Source organism: Falco peregrinus, chromosome 9 (assembly GCF_023634155.1).
Source record: "Falco peregrinus isolate bFalPer1 chromosome 9, bFalPer1.pri, whole genome shotgun sequence".
NCBI lineage: Eukaryota > Metazoa > Chordata > Aves > Falconiformes > Falconidae > Falco > Falco peregrinus.
In genome coordinates, this window is record NC_073729.1 from 4,779,905 (window position 1) to 4,795,148 (window position 15,244).

The 15,244-nt window shown below is 58.1% G+C and overlaps 2 protein-coding genes across 16 annotated transcripts in view; both read left to right on the forward strand.

Annotated features, from left to right (window-relative positions):
* The window catches only part of SLC25A22 (solute carrier family 25 member 22), a 53,099-nt gene extending 45,458 nt beyond the window's left edge, over positions 1–7,641 (forward strand). For 12 of the 13 annotated variants that reach the window (XM_055813544.1, XM_055813540.1, XM_055813545.1 and 9 more), the window contains exons 6-10: positions 973–1,091; positions 2,736–2,907; positions 3,667–3,821; positions 4,653–4,728; positions 5,505–7,641. In XM_055813544.1, coding sequence (XP_055669519.1) covers positions 973–1,091; positions 2,736–2,907; positions 3,667–3,821; positions 4,653–4,728; positions 5,505–5,658 — 676 coding nt within the window. In that variant the 3' untranslated portion in view covers positions 5,659–7,641. The remainder of the gene's footprint in view (positions 1–972; positions 1,092–2,735; positions 2,908–3,666; positions 3,822–4,652; positions 4,729–5,504) is intronic. The other variant, XR_008748722.1, reaches the window with a different exon arrangement.
* A 2,640-nt stretch (positions 7,642–10,281) lies between these two features.
* On the forward strand, positions 10,282–15,241 carry IRF7 (interferon regulatory factor 7). 3 transcript variants are annotated; one of them, XM_013298250.3, is made up of 10 exons: positions 10,282–10,299; positions 10,727–10,810; positions 10,897–11,059; positions 12,065–12,227; positions 12,307–12,374; positions 12,544–12,589; positions 12,703–12,825; positions 12,915–13,289; positions 13,418–13,798; positions 14,641–15,241. In XM_013298250.3, exons 2-10 carry the CDS (start codon positions 10,788–10,790, stop codon positions 15,093–15,095), a joined length of 1,797 nt encoding a protein of 598 aa, XP_013153704.1. In that variant the 5' UTR covers positions 10,282–10,299; positions 10,727–10,787; the 3' UTR covers positions 15,096–15,241. The 3 variants fall into 3 exon arrangements, with proteins under 3 accessions (XP_013153704.1, XP_055669626.1, XP_013153706.1); XM_013298252.3 differs by lacking the exon at positions 10,282–10,299 and adding an exon at positions 13,930–14,048 and having other exon boundaries at positions 10,682–10,810; positions 14,641–14,925; XM_055813651.1 differs by lacking the exon at positions 10,282–10,299 and having other exon boundaries at positions 10,515–11,059; positions 12,031–12,227.
* The last annotated feature ends 3 nt before the right edge of the window (positions 15,242–15,244 follow it).

Genomic DNA, 15,244 nt, shown 5'->3' on the forward strand with positions numbered 1-15,244 from the left:
GCTCTCTGGTGCAGAGGATGCCCGAAGCTGCAGTGCCAGGGATCCATCCCATCCCTTGTCCCTCAGGCAGGACCAGTTTAATGCAAAGGTTATTCTTCAGGTTTGGAAAGGCTGGTGAGGTGAAGAAGCCTCTAATTACAGGGGAGATGCCTCCTTCACTCTGTTTGTTTATTTTGCTTTTGTGGAGAAGTCCAGAGCAGCAACTCGAATATTTTCCCTCCTTGTTTCTTGCCCTGTGGTCTCTGTTTGTGTGTGGGGTGCTGACGGTGTTTAAGGGACTAGGCTGGCAGGGGGAAAGCTGCTTATCCCCCTTAATGCTCAGGTCCTCTGCTGCCCTCCGAAGCGATACCTTTTCTGAAGGCTGTGCCCTGGCCAGGGGTAACACTGGGATGGAAGAGAGCTGCAGCTCTGCCTGGGGATGGGGAGGGTTGTGTGCTCCGCTCTGGGGCTGTTCTGGCTGGGCTTGTGGCTTCTTCTGAATGTTCTGTTTCTGGGAGCAGTTCAGGTGATGCTGGCAGAGATGCCAAGCCTGGGCTATGCTGAACCGCCAAGCCTAGCAGGTTCCCCTGTCCCCCGGTGTCGTGCTAAGGGGGAGCTTTTCCCCCAGCCCTCTGTGTTCAACTCAAGATAAGACTCCGCTCTGCTCCGCTCTCCGTTCAGTTCCTCTCCGCATGTGCTACGGTTGCAGGTTGTGTCGCCTGGGGAACTGCTGGGGTGCAGATTCTGTACATACTGACCGCTTTCCACCCTAGAAGTAGCAGCTTCAGTTTAACCCTAAAATTTTTTTTCTGTTATAACTTCAGCTGTTTCTCCACACCCAGGCTGCCTCTCCTGTAACCCACAGGGTCAGGTGTGCCCGGAACCCTTGCACCCAGCTGCCCCAGTGTTACTCCAGGCCTCCTCCTCTAACTGACTCTTTCTCTCTCTCTCTCTCTCTTTTTTTTTTTTTTTTTTTTTTTTTCCTGTGGGCAGGAAAAAGCTGACACTGCTGAGGGAGATGCTGGCAGGCTGTGGCGCAGGTACCTGCCAGGTGATCGTCACCACTCCCATGGAGATGCTCAAAATCCAGCTGCAGGATGCAGGGCGGATCGGTACGTGGGCTTCTCTTCCCTACATGCTGAGCAGGCACGGGGGAAAGGGCTGGGACTGGGCTGTCAAGGCAGGGAGGGAGGGAATGAGCAGAGAAAACCCTTTTCTTTCCCCCTGCTTTCCCAAGTCTGAGGTATCTGGGGCTGTAGCAGAAGTTTCTTCTCTTCCCACTTCACTTCCCCCCACTCTGCTCACCTGGCTTTGCAGAGGTCCCTGCAGATACAGAAGGTGATGATTTTGTTGCTCAAAGTGGCAGGCTGGGCAAGTGGAGCGGCAAAAGCTGCTGGTGGATGGAGAGAGACAGGAGAGATGACCGGGTGGTCAGCTTGTGAGTGATTGAAACTTGTTACTGTGCACCCAAGGAGGGATTAGCATCCTCCAGTGCTTTTCCTGGGGTGCTTCCTCCATCTCCGTGTCTATCTGATGTCTGTCCTCTCTCTTCCACCCCCCGTAGCACCTCCTAACAGCTTCCCAAGGGGATGTGCCCTTTCCCAATGATTTGCCTCCCCTCTTGCGGTCTTTTCTTCTTCCTGACAAAAGCAGCAGCTCTCTCAGCTGAAACAGTAAATAAAAATCTCTCGGCGCGCTGCATTCGGAAGAGGGTTGGGGTCAGGGGCTGGGGGCAGGAGCAGGCAGAGGCAGCAGGGAGTGTGAGCCTTTTGGCTGAAACGCTGTGGGGTGTTTCTGGTGAGAGCAGAGATCAGACTCTGGCACGGAGACCCTTTCCTCTGGAGCTGTTTGCTATCGCTTTAATCTCTTCCAGAGGTCAGCCCAGGGTATGGCCCTGTTCCCCAGGAGCCCTGCGTGACACTGTTAGATAGCACGTTTGGGGCCTTTCCTGGAAAAATGGGACAAATTGTCTAATCTCTCCTTCGATGTGGTTGGTATTCCTGAATAATCACGGATTTACTTTTTCCTCTCTCCGTTGTTTTTAATGCAGACCTTATCCTCTTTGCGCGTATTATTTTAAAATGTTTGAAGGAATTAAGCCGTGGTTTGAGAGTTGGGAAGAGGTTTTTTGCCGCTGGGAGCAGCCTGCCGGCCCTCCGTGTGGGGCCAGCCCGGTGGTGTGCCAGTGGCAGCCGCAGCGTTGCCTGCAGGTTGACGTGCTCTCCATCTTCTGGCCAGAGAGCAGGAACGCAGCAGTTTCAAAAGGCTGGGGGAAACCAGGGGGTGTTCATGGATGTGGCTGAGGAATTCCCCAGGTTACCGATTGCTTTCAAATGAAGGAAGCGAAGGCCAGAACTACTGAACCTCTCAGTTATGAATATCTTTAGTTTGCCCTACTGGGGGCTCGGGGACATACCTGGAAGCAGGTACCGTCACCTGCTGCTCACGGCAGCCCCTTTTCGCTGCGCTGTGGAGGCTGCGTGTGCCAGGCTGCTCCTGCTTAGGTCGGTGGGAGAGTGCGGGCGACAGCCGTGTGGTGTGGCAGCAGCCAGCTCCAAGACCGGGACGAGCTGGGTTGTCTCAGCCCGAGGGAGATGGGCAGACTGGGAGCAGCAGCCTGCAGTTCACCGGGCTGGCCTTAGCCTGCGTGTTTTGGTGCTCTTGGAGATCTGCTTCTTCCTCGTCCCGTGGCACCGGGCAGCAAGAGGCTGCGGTTGGGCACCTTGCGGACTAGCACTCTCTCCGCTTCTCCCCAGCGGCGCAGAAGAAGCTGATGGCAGCGCAGGCCCAGCTCTCCTCTTCCTCCGCGGCGGGGGCGGCGGAGCCCGTGGTGGAAACGCGCACCACAGCGACGCAGATCACAAGGGAGCTGCTGCGGAGCAAAGGGATCACCGGGCTCTACAAGGGCCTGGGAGCCACACTGCTAAGGTAGGGTGCTGTGGGCCCACGCGCAGGTGTTCCCAGTCTCCAACTAAAGCGCCAGCCATGGAGATGAGCCTGCAAAGGGGGTGTTGGGTTGGGTTTGGTTGGTTTCCGTGCGCAGGTTTTGCAAATTAAAGAAGGGAAGGTGAGGGAGGCTGCCTTTTTGTTCCTGGAAGATTTAATTCTGCTGCTTTCTGTGGATGGTTTCTGTCTCCCCCGTGGTCTGTATTTTAACACTGCAGTGAAGTCCTCATGAGTCAGCAAAGCAAAACTGTCAGCCTGAGTCTCCAGAGCGTGAGACGGGCCCTGGGGCGTGTTGGATGCAGGGACCAGCACCTGCTCTGACACTTTGCCTGGGCACTGACAGAATAACTCCTCTAGCTTTAACAAAGGCAGAGCTAAAGCAATGCCCAGTGAGGGGTGGGGGGGTGGGTAGGCTGCAAACTGCCTGCAATTAGCAAAAGTGGATCAAATGATTGACCTCTGGATGTGCTGGGGTCTTCTGTTTGAGTGCTGAAAAACCAGGGGAGGCTGTTGACTCTGCTGGGCTGCATGCCTCCCGGGGGCCTTTGTGCAGCCAGTTTTGCCCCTGCTGGGCTCCGGCTCCTGTCCACGTTGCAGTTGCGGAGCTGGGGTGTCTGTTTCGCTCGTGGCTGTGCTGCCGTGTGATGCCTGCAGCCCATCCTTTGATGCTCAGTTTGTTGGTGTCCTGCTCCGAGTTGCTCATCCTTGTTCTTTCTTCCTCTGCCTCCCTCCCCACTGCAGGGACGTCCCGTTCTCCATTGTTTACTTCCCGCTGTTTGCAAACCTGAACAAGCTGGGCCAGAAAGATCCCAATGTCAAGGCTCCGTTCTACGTGTCCTTCCTCTCCGGCTGCGTGGCGGGCAGTACAGCTGCAGTGGCTGTCAACCCTTGCGATGGTGAGTCCCGAGTAGCTTGTGCTGGTGGCCTGGTGCCCAGTGACAGGCCAAGTGACACGAGTGGGCTGGGTGAGGAGGACAGCGGCCGTGCCAGCGCATGGGGTGGTGCAGGAGGGGAGCTCTGTTGGCTGAGCTGCTTTGGCTGAGCTATACCGTCGGCCACGGCTTACACGGAGGTTTGCAGTACTCGCTAGGTGGGGCGGGAAGAGGGTGCCATTCATTTCAGTCATTCTTTGCAGGAATGGCTGTGAGAGTGCCCCTGAAAAGGCACCTTGCTGTGGGGAGTGATAGTACGCAGACCATTTACAAGCATGTGGTCATGGATGACCAGGGGGAGCCCCACATCTGTGGCCATCTCTCCTGCTCTACAGCATCTGCCTTAAACGCCACCTTGGTTTCTCTGCTATGAAAACCACCAGAAAGTGACTCCTCTCTCCCCAGCATTGCACACGCTCCGAGGTGTGAAGAAATGTAAAAGCAACATTGTATATTTTAGCTATTTCCTCCAGGAGGAGCTGAGTATTTGAAAATCATCTCTCACTTTGCCGAAAGATCTGAATTTGGAAGCGTTTAAAGCTTAAGCCGGCTCTGGAAACTTCGGTCACAGTGAGGGGACGGCGTTGGTTTGGCGTGGCTATGTTTTTCTTTTATCCATTTGTAAACGAGTGGGTTTGGCTTCCCCTGTTTTGCTGATAAAAACATGAAAACGGTCTGCGTTCTTGGTGATTTTTGACTGTGTTTCAAAGACATTGCTCTCAGGCTGGCTCTTGCCCGCTGAAGTGTGCTACGTTCCCAGCGCTCACCGCTGCCTCTGTTCTCTTTTTTCCCCAGTGATCAAGACGCGGCTGCAGTCGTTGCAGAGAGGGGTGAATGAGGACACCTACTCGGGGATCCTGGACTGCACCAAGTAAGACTCCTCATGAAGCATCAGACATACGGCAGCTGCTGCTGCCAGGCAGGCAGTGCAGCTTCTGGAGCCAGCCAGCAGCTTCGGTGCTTCAGGTTCCCTCTGAACCTGTGCTGTCGCCTGTCTCTGTATGGATAGATACATGCCCAGATATATACTGTTCCTATTTTGAGCAAGGGGAATATTTAAACGCTTCTGTCCAAATCCCAACAGCCAGAGCACCGAGATTTTATTCCTGCAAGGGGAGGCAGTGCTGTGGTTGTCTCTCCCAAGGCCCTGTTGTCCGAGAACCCCACGGCGTTAAAGCCCGTATCCCTCTTGGACCGCTGTGAACCTCAGCCGTCCCCCGCCACGCGCTCTGACCTTTTGCTAAACTGTGGTCTGGCTGCTTCAGATCACGAAGGGAATGTCGAAACGCCAGCGCTCTGCCCCTGTATCGCTGTTGTAGCCAGCCTCTCGCCGTCTGGCTGTGTCCCGCGCTGAGGGTGGGCTTGGCCCCACCTTTGGAACTGGGGGACCTCTGGATGCAAGCACAGGGTTGCCTGAGCTGCACCTCCAGACCCAGAGAGATGCTGCTGCCCCTGGCCAGACGTCAGGATGGGACCTGTTCCCGCACGGCCGTTGGCAGAGCGTGGGGAGGATGATCTGTGGAGGCAGTGCCAGCCCTGGGGTTTAGTTTCTGGAGGGAGGCAGAAAGCCAGGGCATGGCCAGAGGCTGTGCTGGCTTGGTGGAGCGGTGGGGTGGACACTTACCTGGCTGTGCCGTTTCTCCCCAGGAAGATCTGGCAGAAGGAAGGGCCCACAGCCTTCCTGAAAGGGGCGTACTGCCGAGCCCTGGTCATTGCTCCTCTCTTCGGCATCGCACAAGTCGTCTACTTCCTCGGCATCGCAGAGTTTCTGCTGGACATGCTCCCCAAGCACCGGGCCTAGCCCTGGCGTGCCTGCGTGTGCCCTCCCGCCCTCCGCAGCGCTGAATTCATCCCCGTGTCCATCATCCGTGTCGATTGATGTCAGAGCAACAGCACAAAGGGTTCGCGCAGGGAATCTGAGGGGATGTGGTCTCCAGACGAGCAAATGCGGGAAGGGAGAATGTCCCTTTTCTGTCTTGGTCTGGAACCTGCCCCCTCCCGCTCCTTCCACGGACAATACCTAATTATGCATATCTTTTTTTTTTTTTTTCTTCCTTTTTTTTTTTTGTTTGTTTTTAAATTGTCATTCTTAAGGACACTGGTAAGCACAGACTGGGCTTGCAGACCCAGAAGTCTCCTCTGAGCCTTGGGGAGGAAGAGGGATGGGAGAGAACTAACCTGAACCCTCACCCGCCCCAGTCCCCCTCTTCCTTCCTGGAGCTGCCAGCTATCTGAGGAGGAGCTGGAGGGGCCGCTGTGTCCCCTCAGCCCCTCCTTGGCTCTGCTGGCCCCAGGTCGAGAGCGGGCGCTGCGCAAAGGGGGCTCGTCTCCTCGCTGCCAGGGGGTGGTGAGGCGGGATGCTGGATCCGGCAAGTCCCTTGGCCCAGAAACCTTCACCCCTCCCTTCTCCCTTTCTCAAAAAGGAGTTGGACTCTAGATGAAGTTCTTGGAGATCGGAGGAAGGGAAAGGGATGGTTACTATTCATTTTTGTAATAATTTTTGTTTTAAAGCAAAGGGATGTCCCTCCTAACGAGATGTCACAGGCACATCCAGGTGAGGCGCAGAGATGCGAGTCTGCTCTGTAGGGAACATGTCTGTGGGATCACACAAATGTCCGAAGGTGCTTCCCTGCTTGGCTGCAGGCAGGGGAGGGAGAAGAACTTGGGATCAAGTTATTTTTGGTTGGGGGGGAGGGGGGCTGGTTTTGTTTTTTCTTTTATGTAGGGGATGTGGGGAGGGAAAACCAAACAACAAGAAACCACTTACATTCCTTCAGCCTGCCCACCCTGGGGGTGATAAAGCGGTGGCTGCAGGTGTAGATTAGCTGATTTTATTATTATTTTTTTTCCCAGCCTGGCCCCAGGTGCGTTAAAGGAAGTACCTGCTCCGCGTCTGCGGTGCCCAACCGTGGAGAGCCATGCTAGAAGTGCTGCACCTGTGTGCTCACCTTGCAAGGTGAAAACACGAGGTCTGGTTGTGCTTTGCTGTTTGACTTGGGCACGTTTGGTGCCAGCCAGCCTCGAAGAGGCGGAGGGCTGCCGCACCCTGAGCGAGGAGCTGGTTGCGTGCACGTGACGATGGGGTTGGGTCCCCTGGCTCACGAAAGCTCGTCATCCTGTTTGCTCCTTGGGTGGGTGATCGTCGCTGGGTGGCACATCCACACCTACAGCCTGCTCTGTCAAAGGGACGCTGCCCCAGCTCATGTCACTTGCCAGAGGACTTCCTCGTTCAGTGCGCTCTCCAGCTGTGTAATTAATCCTAGTTTTAATGATCGTAAGCGTCAGATCTACCAACCCAGCGTGATCTTCTCCATTATTTATTCCATTTGGTGCAATCCATCCAACTTTGGTGTTTAAATTAAACTGGTCGAGTTCACTTTTCATTCCTTCTTTTCACTTTGTTCTCCAGGCGCTTGCTTGGTGTTTGTGTTTCAAATGTATATTTAAATTAATTTAAAAAAAAATATCCCTGTTTTTAATGTTTAAAAGAAAACCACCTCTGTTTCAATGGTCTTGGGTTCAGTTTTTGCAAAACCTGTATGTTGAGGGCCTTCCTGATGCATCATTTCTCTCTTCGGAAAAGTTGTTCAGTGGCTGGTTTGTTACTTGTCACTTGGCCTACGTGAATAATTTTCTTTATTTTTCTCTTTTTCTCTATGACTTCTCCGTGTATCTGGGAAGGAATCTGTGCAAAGATGATGATAGATGTCTGTGCTGTGTGTAGTGCTGTGATGCTGCTCTTGCTCTGGATTTCCCTTGGGTGGATTAAAAGAGAAAGATTCTTTTTTTTTTTTTTATTGTTATTTTATTTTTTAAGGTGCCCTGCTCCTTGCTGCTTCGTGATCTACAAGGGTCACAAAAGAAACCTTGCCCGTAGAAGTGGGGGGGGGGTTCTGCTTGCCCTTCTGCCTGCAAGGGTTGCCCCCTGAAGCTGGGTGACTTGTGGCTGCAGGGGGGTGCAGGTTTGTGTTGTGGGGTTACCTGTGGCGGAAAAGTCGGTGCGGCGAAGGGCTGAGGTTTGGGGAAAGCTCTCCTTGTCCTTCTGGATGCTTTTAAAAACCTCTTTGTAACACTGACTTTGCCTACTGGAATCCCCAGCTGCTCTTGCAGGCTGCTGGAGCTGGTGACCTGCACGGGGCTTTTAGCTGCTGGGACATGTCCCTGAGACAGGACAACATGGGGGGTGGCAGGGGATAGTGACTGTGGCCTCACAGGACCCCCGAAGGCAGGCAGGGTGCTGCTGGCCGGGGGGGGGAAAAAAAAAAAAAAAAAAAAAGGTTCAAAATGGGACTTAATTTGTGATTAATTGACAGAAACCTCTAAGCATTGATTGCGTTATGGAGGGCCGAAAGTCAATAAATACACTTGGGGAAACACACCTCTGCTCCTCTCCAGGCAGGTGCCGCTTGTCCCTGGGGCAGGGGACAGTGGCCAGCGTGGGGTCAGCTCCTTGTGCGTCCTGCCTGGTCCGGCACAGGGTCCTCCCCCGCCCCAGGTCCCCTTGCTCCTGCCCTGGCCGCAGCTCCTGGGGCTCCAGCTTGGGCTTCGTAGGCCCTTGTCATGGGTTTGGCTGGGTGGGTCTGTTTGCGCTGGTGGAATTTCCTGGGATGCAATGAGGAAATTTCCTAAAGCCCCGGGAGGAAGCTCCTACAAAGTAAAGGGAAATTTCCCGGAAACCAATAGAGGAATTCTTGGAAAGCCAAGGGAAACCATCCTAGAAAGCTACAGTAAAATATCCTGGAAAATAAAGGGGAATTTTACTGCAAGACAGTGTAGGAATTTCCTTGGGAGCACTAGGTGGAATTCCTCAAAAGCAAAGGGAGAGTATTCTGGAAATTTATAGAAAGCAACAGGAACTTCCTAGAAGGACACAGAGGGGATAGTCTAGAAATCAAAGGGGAATTTCTAGAAAGCAAGGAGGAAATTTCCTCAAATGCCAGGGAAATTTGTGAAAAGCAAAAGTGATGTTTCTTAGGCAAGCAAAGGTGATGATTTTCTAGAGGGGAAATTTCCCCTCTGGTGGAAATTTCTGCTGGAAACCAAAAGGGAAATTTCCTAGACAGGGAGAATGAGTTTTGGGAAATAATGTCTTGCTTCCTAAGGAGCAACAGTCTTAGGGAAACTTCCTAGAAAGCAATGGAAATATTCTAAGCAGAGAGAAAATTCCTAGAAAAGAAATGGAGGGCTCTAGAAAGCAACAAATTTCTGAGGAAGCAAGGGAAGAACTTCCTGGAAAGCAATGGGTGGGAAATACCCTGCTAATCAGTGGGGAAATTTCCTGGAAAGCAACAGGGGCATTTTGTAGGAAAGAGGGAGGAAAGTTCCTGGGGGGGAAAAAGGCACTTGGAAAACCACACAGCCAGAAGTTGTTCCTGGAGAGAAGGGGAAATATCCTCGAAAGCAAGAAGTGCCGGCGGGAAGAGGCAGGACCCCCCTGCTTCAGCCCTGCCGCCCACCCCTCTGCTCCTCGGGTTCCGCCGGCGGGTGGAAGCCCCGCGGGTCTCGGCGCTTGGCCTCGCTTCCCACAGCCCCAGGGAAGCGCGGCGGGGGCGAGCGCCTGGGGGGCGTGACCTGCCCCCTACGGTTATTTGCTGATTTTCCTCTTAATTTGGGGCAGAAATCGCGTAACGGGCACCGCAGGGGTCCCAGGCGCCCAGCGACTTTCCATTCCCGTGTTACTGGAAACCAGCTGTAGCCCCGGCTGGGCGCTGCTTCCCCTTTCTGGGGCGGGGGGGCCGTGCTGCCACGTGCACTGGCCACCGGGACCCCACTCCCCCCTCGCTTTTGGGGCCTGGCATGACCCGTGGGCCCCCCCCGGGCTCCCCCCTTGGCAAAGGTGGTGCCAGCCCTGATGCACGCAGGGCGGGGTGATGCGCAACTTGATTTCCTTCCTCCCCTCCCCCATCTTTAGTGGCATAAGCCCCCCATGCCGCCGTGCCGGGCACAGTGCCAGAGATGCCGGAGATGCTCGTGGTACCCACGGAGCATCCCCAGCAGCCTCCTGGGGCAGCTGCGAGGCACAGGGACCTTGTGCCAGCAGCTCCCGGCCCCAGTCCTGTGCAGGCTGAGGGTGGCTGGGTGCCCCAGCCCCAGCCCCAGCACCAGCCCCAGCACCACCTGGTTCCACCAGCAAAGGCAGGAGCTGGTCGGTGCCAGCCCACGGCTCGACGGGAAAAGGGAGCGCCGGGAAACCCGGCTCCTGGGCCCGGGGCGCGCAGCCAGCGCCCACTGCCCTCCTGGCTTCTCCTTTTAATTTTTCATTTTTTTTTTACAGCTGTGCCCTTACAGCACTGACACCGGGCAGCCTGAAAGAAGGAGAATGAAAATCAATAGGATAAAAAAGGGAGTTTCCAGCCCGGAGGCTGAGCCCTGCGTGCCCACGCTGTGCCACCCACGCACCCTGGAAAGCCCCGACAGCCCACGGGTGCAGCTGCCTTTTGGGGTGAGCCCGAGGGGGTTGGGGTGCTCCTGCTTGCTCTTTGCAGACGTGTGGGGTTGAGCTGGGGGGGTGCAGCCACCCCGCACCAGCATCTCTGGGGCTGCAGCATCCCCCCGGGCAGCATCCCTGGCAGCATCCCCAGTGTGGGGTCACCAGCACTGTGGGTTGCCCAGCGGGGCGCAGCACCGGGCAGCATTTAAACCGGGGGTTTCGTTTTGTTTGGCTGGTCGTTTGGTTTTTGTAATTCGGATGGATCTGGGGAGGGGGCAGCACCGCCGCCAGCCCCCTGGGGTGGGTCAGGCTGGGGACACCGGGGACACAGCATCCCCTCCCCGGCGCAGCACTGGGGTCCAGCCCGTGTCACTCCCCTCGCGATGGGACGGGAAGGGGTGGCCTCAGAGACACTTTCACTTTCGGAAGGGTGACGTAGTTTCCAGGAACCCGGGAGCTGGCAGATAAAAGCGAGCGGCGGCAGGAGCGCCCGTGGCGCCATGGCAGCACTCAACAGCGAGGGGTAAGCAGCACCCTGGCACCCCCCCTAAGGGTCGCCGTCCCCAAGTGGCCCCGGTGCCCCCCCCAGTGACGGCCCCGTGTCCCCAGGGAGGCCCAGAAGCTGCGGTTCGGGCCCTGGCTGGTGCGAGCCATCGACAGCGGCAGCTACCGCGGGCTGCGCTGGATCAACGCGGAGCGCAGGGCCTTCCGCGTCCCCTGGAAGCACAACGCCAGGAAGGATGTCACCAGCAGCGACCTGGAGGTGTTCAGGGTAGGTGGGGTAGGGGTCACCAGCGGCGACCTGGAGGTGTTCAGGGTAGGTGGGGTAGGGGTCACCAGCAGCGACCTGGAGGTGTTCAGGGTAGGTGGGGTAGGGGTCACCAGCAGCGACCTGGAGGTGTTCAGGGTAGGTGGGGTAGGGGTCACCAGCAGCGACCTGGAGGTGTTCAGGGTAGGTGGGGTAGGGGTCACCAGCAGCGACCTGGAGGTGTTCAGGGTAGGTGGGGTAGGGGTCACCAGCGGCGACCTGGAGGTGTTCAGGGTAGGTGGGGTAGGGGTCACCAGCGGCGACCTGGAGGTGTTCAGGGTGGATGGGATGGGGGTCACTAGTGGTGACCTGAAGGCGTTCAAGGTGGGTAGGATGAGGGGTGAGCAGGGGCAAGCTTGAGCTCTTCAAGGTGGGTGGGAAGGAGGTCACCAGTGGTGACCTGGAGGTCTTCAGGGTAGGTGGGAAGGGGATCACCTGGGGCAAGCTCAAGGGCTTCAAGGTGGGTGGGATGAGAGGTCACCAGCGGTGATGTGAAGATGTATCAAGGTGGGTGGGGTAGGGGTCACCAGGGCAAGCTCAAGGTGTTCAAGATGGGTGGGATGGGTGTCACCAGCCGTGAGCTGGAGGTGTTCAAGGTGGGTGGGATGGGTGTCACCAGTGGTGATGTGAAGATGTATCAAGGTGGGTGCGATGGGTGTCACCAGCGGTGACCTGAAGGCGTTCAAGGTGGGTAGGATGAGGGGTGAGCAGGGGCAAGCTTGAGCTCTTCAAGGTGGGTGGGAAGGAGGTCACCAGTGGTGACCTGGAGGTCTTCAGGGTGGGTGGGAAAGGGGTCACTAGGGGTGAGCTTGAGGTCTTCAAGGTGGGTGGGACAGGGGGTGACCAGCAGCAGCTTGAGGTCATCGAGATGGGTGGGACGTGGGACCTGGGCAGCAGACCGCGCATCCCTGACACCTCCACGCTCACGGAGCCAGGGTCCCTGTGCTCACGCACCCCCGCACCCCCCAGGCCTGGGCGCAGGTGAGCGGGAGGTACGAGGGGTCCCCCGAGGACCCCGCCAAGTGGAAGACCAACTTCCGCTGCGCCCTGCGGAGCACCCACATGTTCGAGCTGCTGGAGGACAATTCCAAGAGCGGCGATGACCCGCACAAGGTCTTCGCCATCACCCCAGGTGAGGTGACTTGGGGGGGGCTGTGGTTGGGGTGGTGGGGGCCACCTCGAGGCACCCCCTGACCCCGCTCTCCTTCCAGCCGCCCTCTGCCCCAGCGAGGAGGGAGATTTCGGCAGCCCCGATCCTGCAGCGGAGCAGCAGTCGCGGGTAACGGGGTGGGCTGGGGGGTCCCCACGGCCGCTGCTCAGCCGCTGTGCCCCCCGGGCCTGGGGGGGCTGCTGAGCTGGAGCCCAGCACCTTGCCAAAACGTGGGGCAACGGGGGGGCGGCGTGCCCCCCACCCACGCAGTAAGACCTCACCCCACTTCCCTTTGCAGCTGGTGCTCGCCCCCCTAGACGTGGCCCCAGAAATCACTCCCCCAGGTAAGTGCTGGCCCCCCAGTATTTGTTGGGGGGGGGGGGGGGGCACATCCCAGTAGGCTCAGCCAGGGCTGGTTTGGGGGTTGTGAGCCCTCCCGCCTGCTGTGCCCCCCCAGGCACTGCTGCTCCCACCCCGTCCCCGCTGCTGGAGGACATGGAGGTGCTGCAGTGGGTGCTGAAGAAGTGCAACATCTCCCCCCACGACTTCGGCACGCTGACCTCGTCCTGGCCACCTGCAGGTGAGACCAGCCCCACTCCTGGTGTGCAGGGTGCGTGACCCCAGGGGGTGGGTGACCCCAGCCCCTTCCCACCGGTGATTTCTCCGCAGGGGACGCCCCCCACCAGGACACCCTGCTCCAGCCTCTCCCAGGCCCTGGCCAGGACGACTCACTCACCCCACCGGCAGTTCAGGACTGGGTGTCCATGGAGCAGCCCCTCTTGGGTGCCTGCAGCCCCCCGGACCCCATGCTGCTGGGGGAGCAAGGTGGGTGCTGTGGGGCAGGATGCAGCCCCAGGTATGAGAGTGCCCTCATGGGGTGGGAAGAGGCCTCTCCCAACCAAAGCGACGGGCACCCCGCTGCACCCCAAATGGCGATGCCAGCGCACCCGCCGGAGGCCGCGGTCCCTGAGCCACCCCCAGGAGAGACAGTGCCCTTCATCCCTGCCACCAACCCAGTGCCAGCGCCGCTGGAGGATAGCACAGGTGAGGGCTCTTAATTCTTAATAGCTATAAATAATTATTGTTAATAGTTATTAACACTCAGGGGGTATTTGGGGGAGGGGGAGCGCTTGGGTTCGGGGGATGTGGCTGCTGATGGCTGCCCTGTGCAGACGGCAACGTCCCCGTCCTGGATGTCAGCATCTACTACCGGGGGAAGCTCTTCTACCAGGAGGAGGTGAGGGGCCGGCAGTGCCTGCTGCTGTACCAGCCCTCCGACCCGGCGCTGGTCCTGCGCCCCGGCCACCGGGTGAGCTTCCCCAGCCCCTCCAGGCTGGCCGATGACAAGCAGCGGCGCTTCACCGAGGAGCTGCTGGGCTGCGTGGGGCTGCAGCTGGAGCAACGCGCCCACAAGCTCTTCGCCACCCGCCTGAAGAAGTGCAAGATCTTCTGGGCACTGTCCCAGCAGCTGGAGGGTCCCGAGGATCCCCCCTCCAACCTGCTCTGCCGGGACCAGGAAATCCCCATCTTTGACTTCAATAAGTTTTGCACAGGTGGGTAGGGGTCTCCGTTCCCCCCATCCCGGTTGTTGGGGCTCTTGAGCGCCAAGCCCAGGATGATACAAGCAGCTGAACCCTGTCTCCCCTGGGCTCACCCCAAAACTGAGCCCCGTGTCCCCTCGCAGAGCTAAGGGACTTCCGCAACGACCAAAGGAAGCGCTCCCCTGACTTCACCATCTACCTCTGCTTTGGGCAGTCCTTCTCCAGGGCCAGGCCCAAGGAGTCCAGGCTCATCCTGGTCAAGGTGTGGGGGGCAACACCCCCACCCCCCACCCTGGGAGAGAGAGACTCTTGGGGCCCGGGGGAGGTGGGGGGGCTGGGGAGGGGGACCCTGGGTGGCTAAGGGACAGGGGGGTTCTTCAGGCTGCTGGGAGGGGGCCCTCGGTGTGCAGGGGAGGTAGGGGGCTGGGTACCCAAGGAGGGGGACCCTCGGGGACCAGGGGGCCTGGGAGCCCAAGGAGGGGGACCCTCGGGGTCTAGGGGATGGGGGGGGGGTCCCTCAGGCTCCTGGGACAGGGACCATCGGCATCCAGGGGAGATGGGGGTCTGAGTGACCAAGCAGGGAATACCTTGGGGGCTGGGAGAGATGGAGGAACTGAGTGACAGGGGGAGGGACACCCTTGGAGACCAGGGGAGATGGAGGAGTCCAGGGAGGGAGACCCATGGGGAGCAGGGGAAATGGGGGAGGCAGCTGCCCCGGGGTGGGGACCCTAGGGGCTGGGGGAGAGGCAGGGTGCCCTGCACACCTCCTTCCTCCACTCCAGGAGGACAGGGCCGTGCAGGACACTACAGCTGCCCCTACCCCTGCCCCTAACCCTGCTGCGTTGTTGCTGCAGCTGGTGCCCAAGTTCTGCGAGCACTGGTACGAGCAGGTGCTGCGGGAGGGAGCCTCCTCCCTCGACAGCGGCACCATCAGCCTGCAGCTCTCCGACTCCTTCAGCCTCTTCGAGCTCATCGAGCAGTGCGACATGCAGATAGACTGACCCCCACCCCCCCTGCTCCCCGGGCCCCCCCCAGGACAGGCACCAGCTGGTGGGGGACCACCAGGCACCACGGGCCGTGCAAACCTGCGTCCCCCCAGGAGCACTGCGGGGGGATGCCTACGGTGGGGATTTTCCAAGGACAGCTTCGGTGGCTGATCCCAGAGCCAACACCTTGCTTTTCCCCTCCATCAGCTGCTAACGTGTGTTTTTGGTGGAGCGTGGTCATTTACAGATTTATTTTCTTAAGTTCTCTAAGCTTAAATATATTATGTATGGAAAGGTGCTTCCTGCTTGTTTATGTTGCTTAGAGGTCTGGCCCTGCTGGTAGTCTGAGACCTTCACCCCCCACCCTCCCCCAAACCCACAGGGGTCCGTGGCCAGCCTTGTCCCAGTAAAGCCACTGCTGGCAGTGGGTCGTACTGGAGCGCCCGTCAGCGCCTTCTCCCCGTTATCTCCG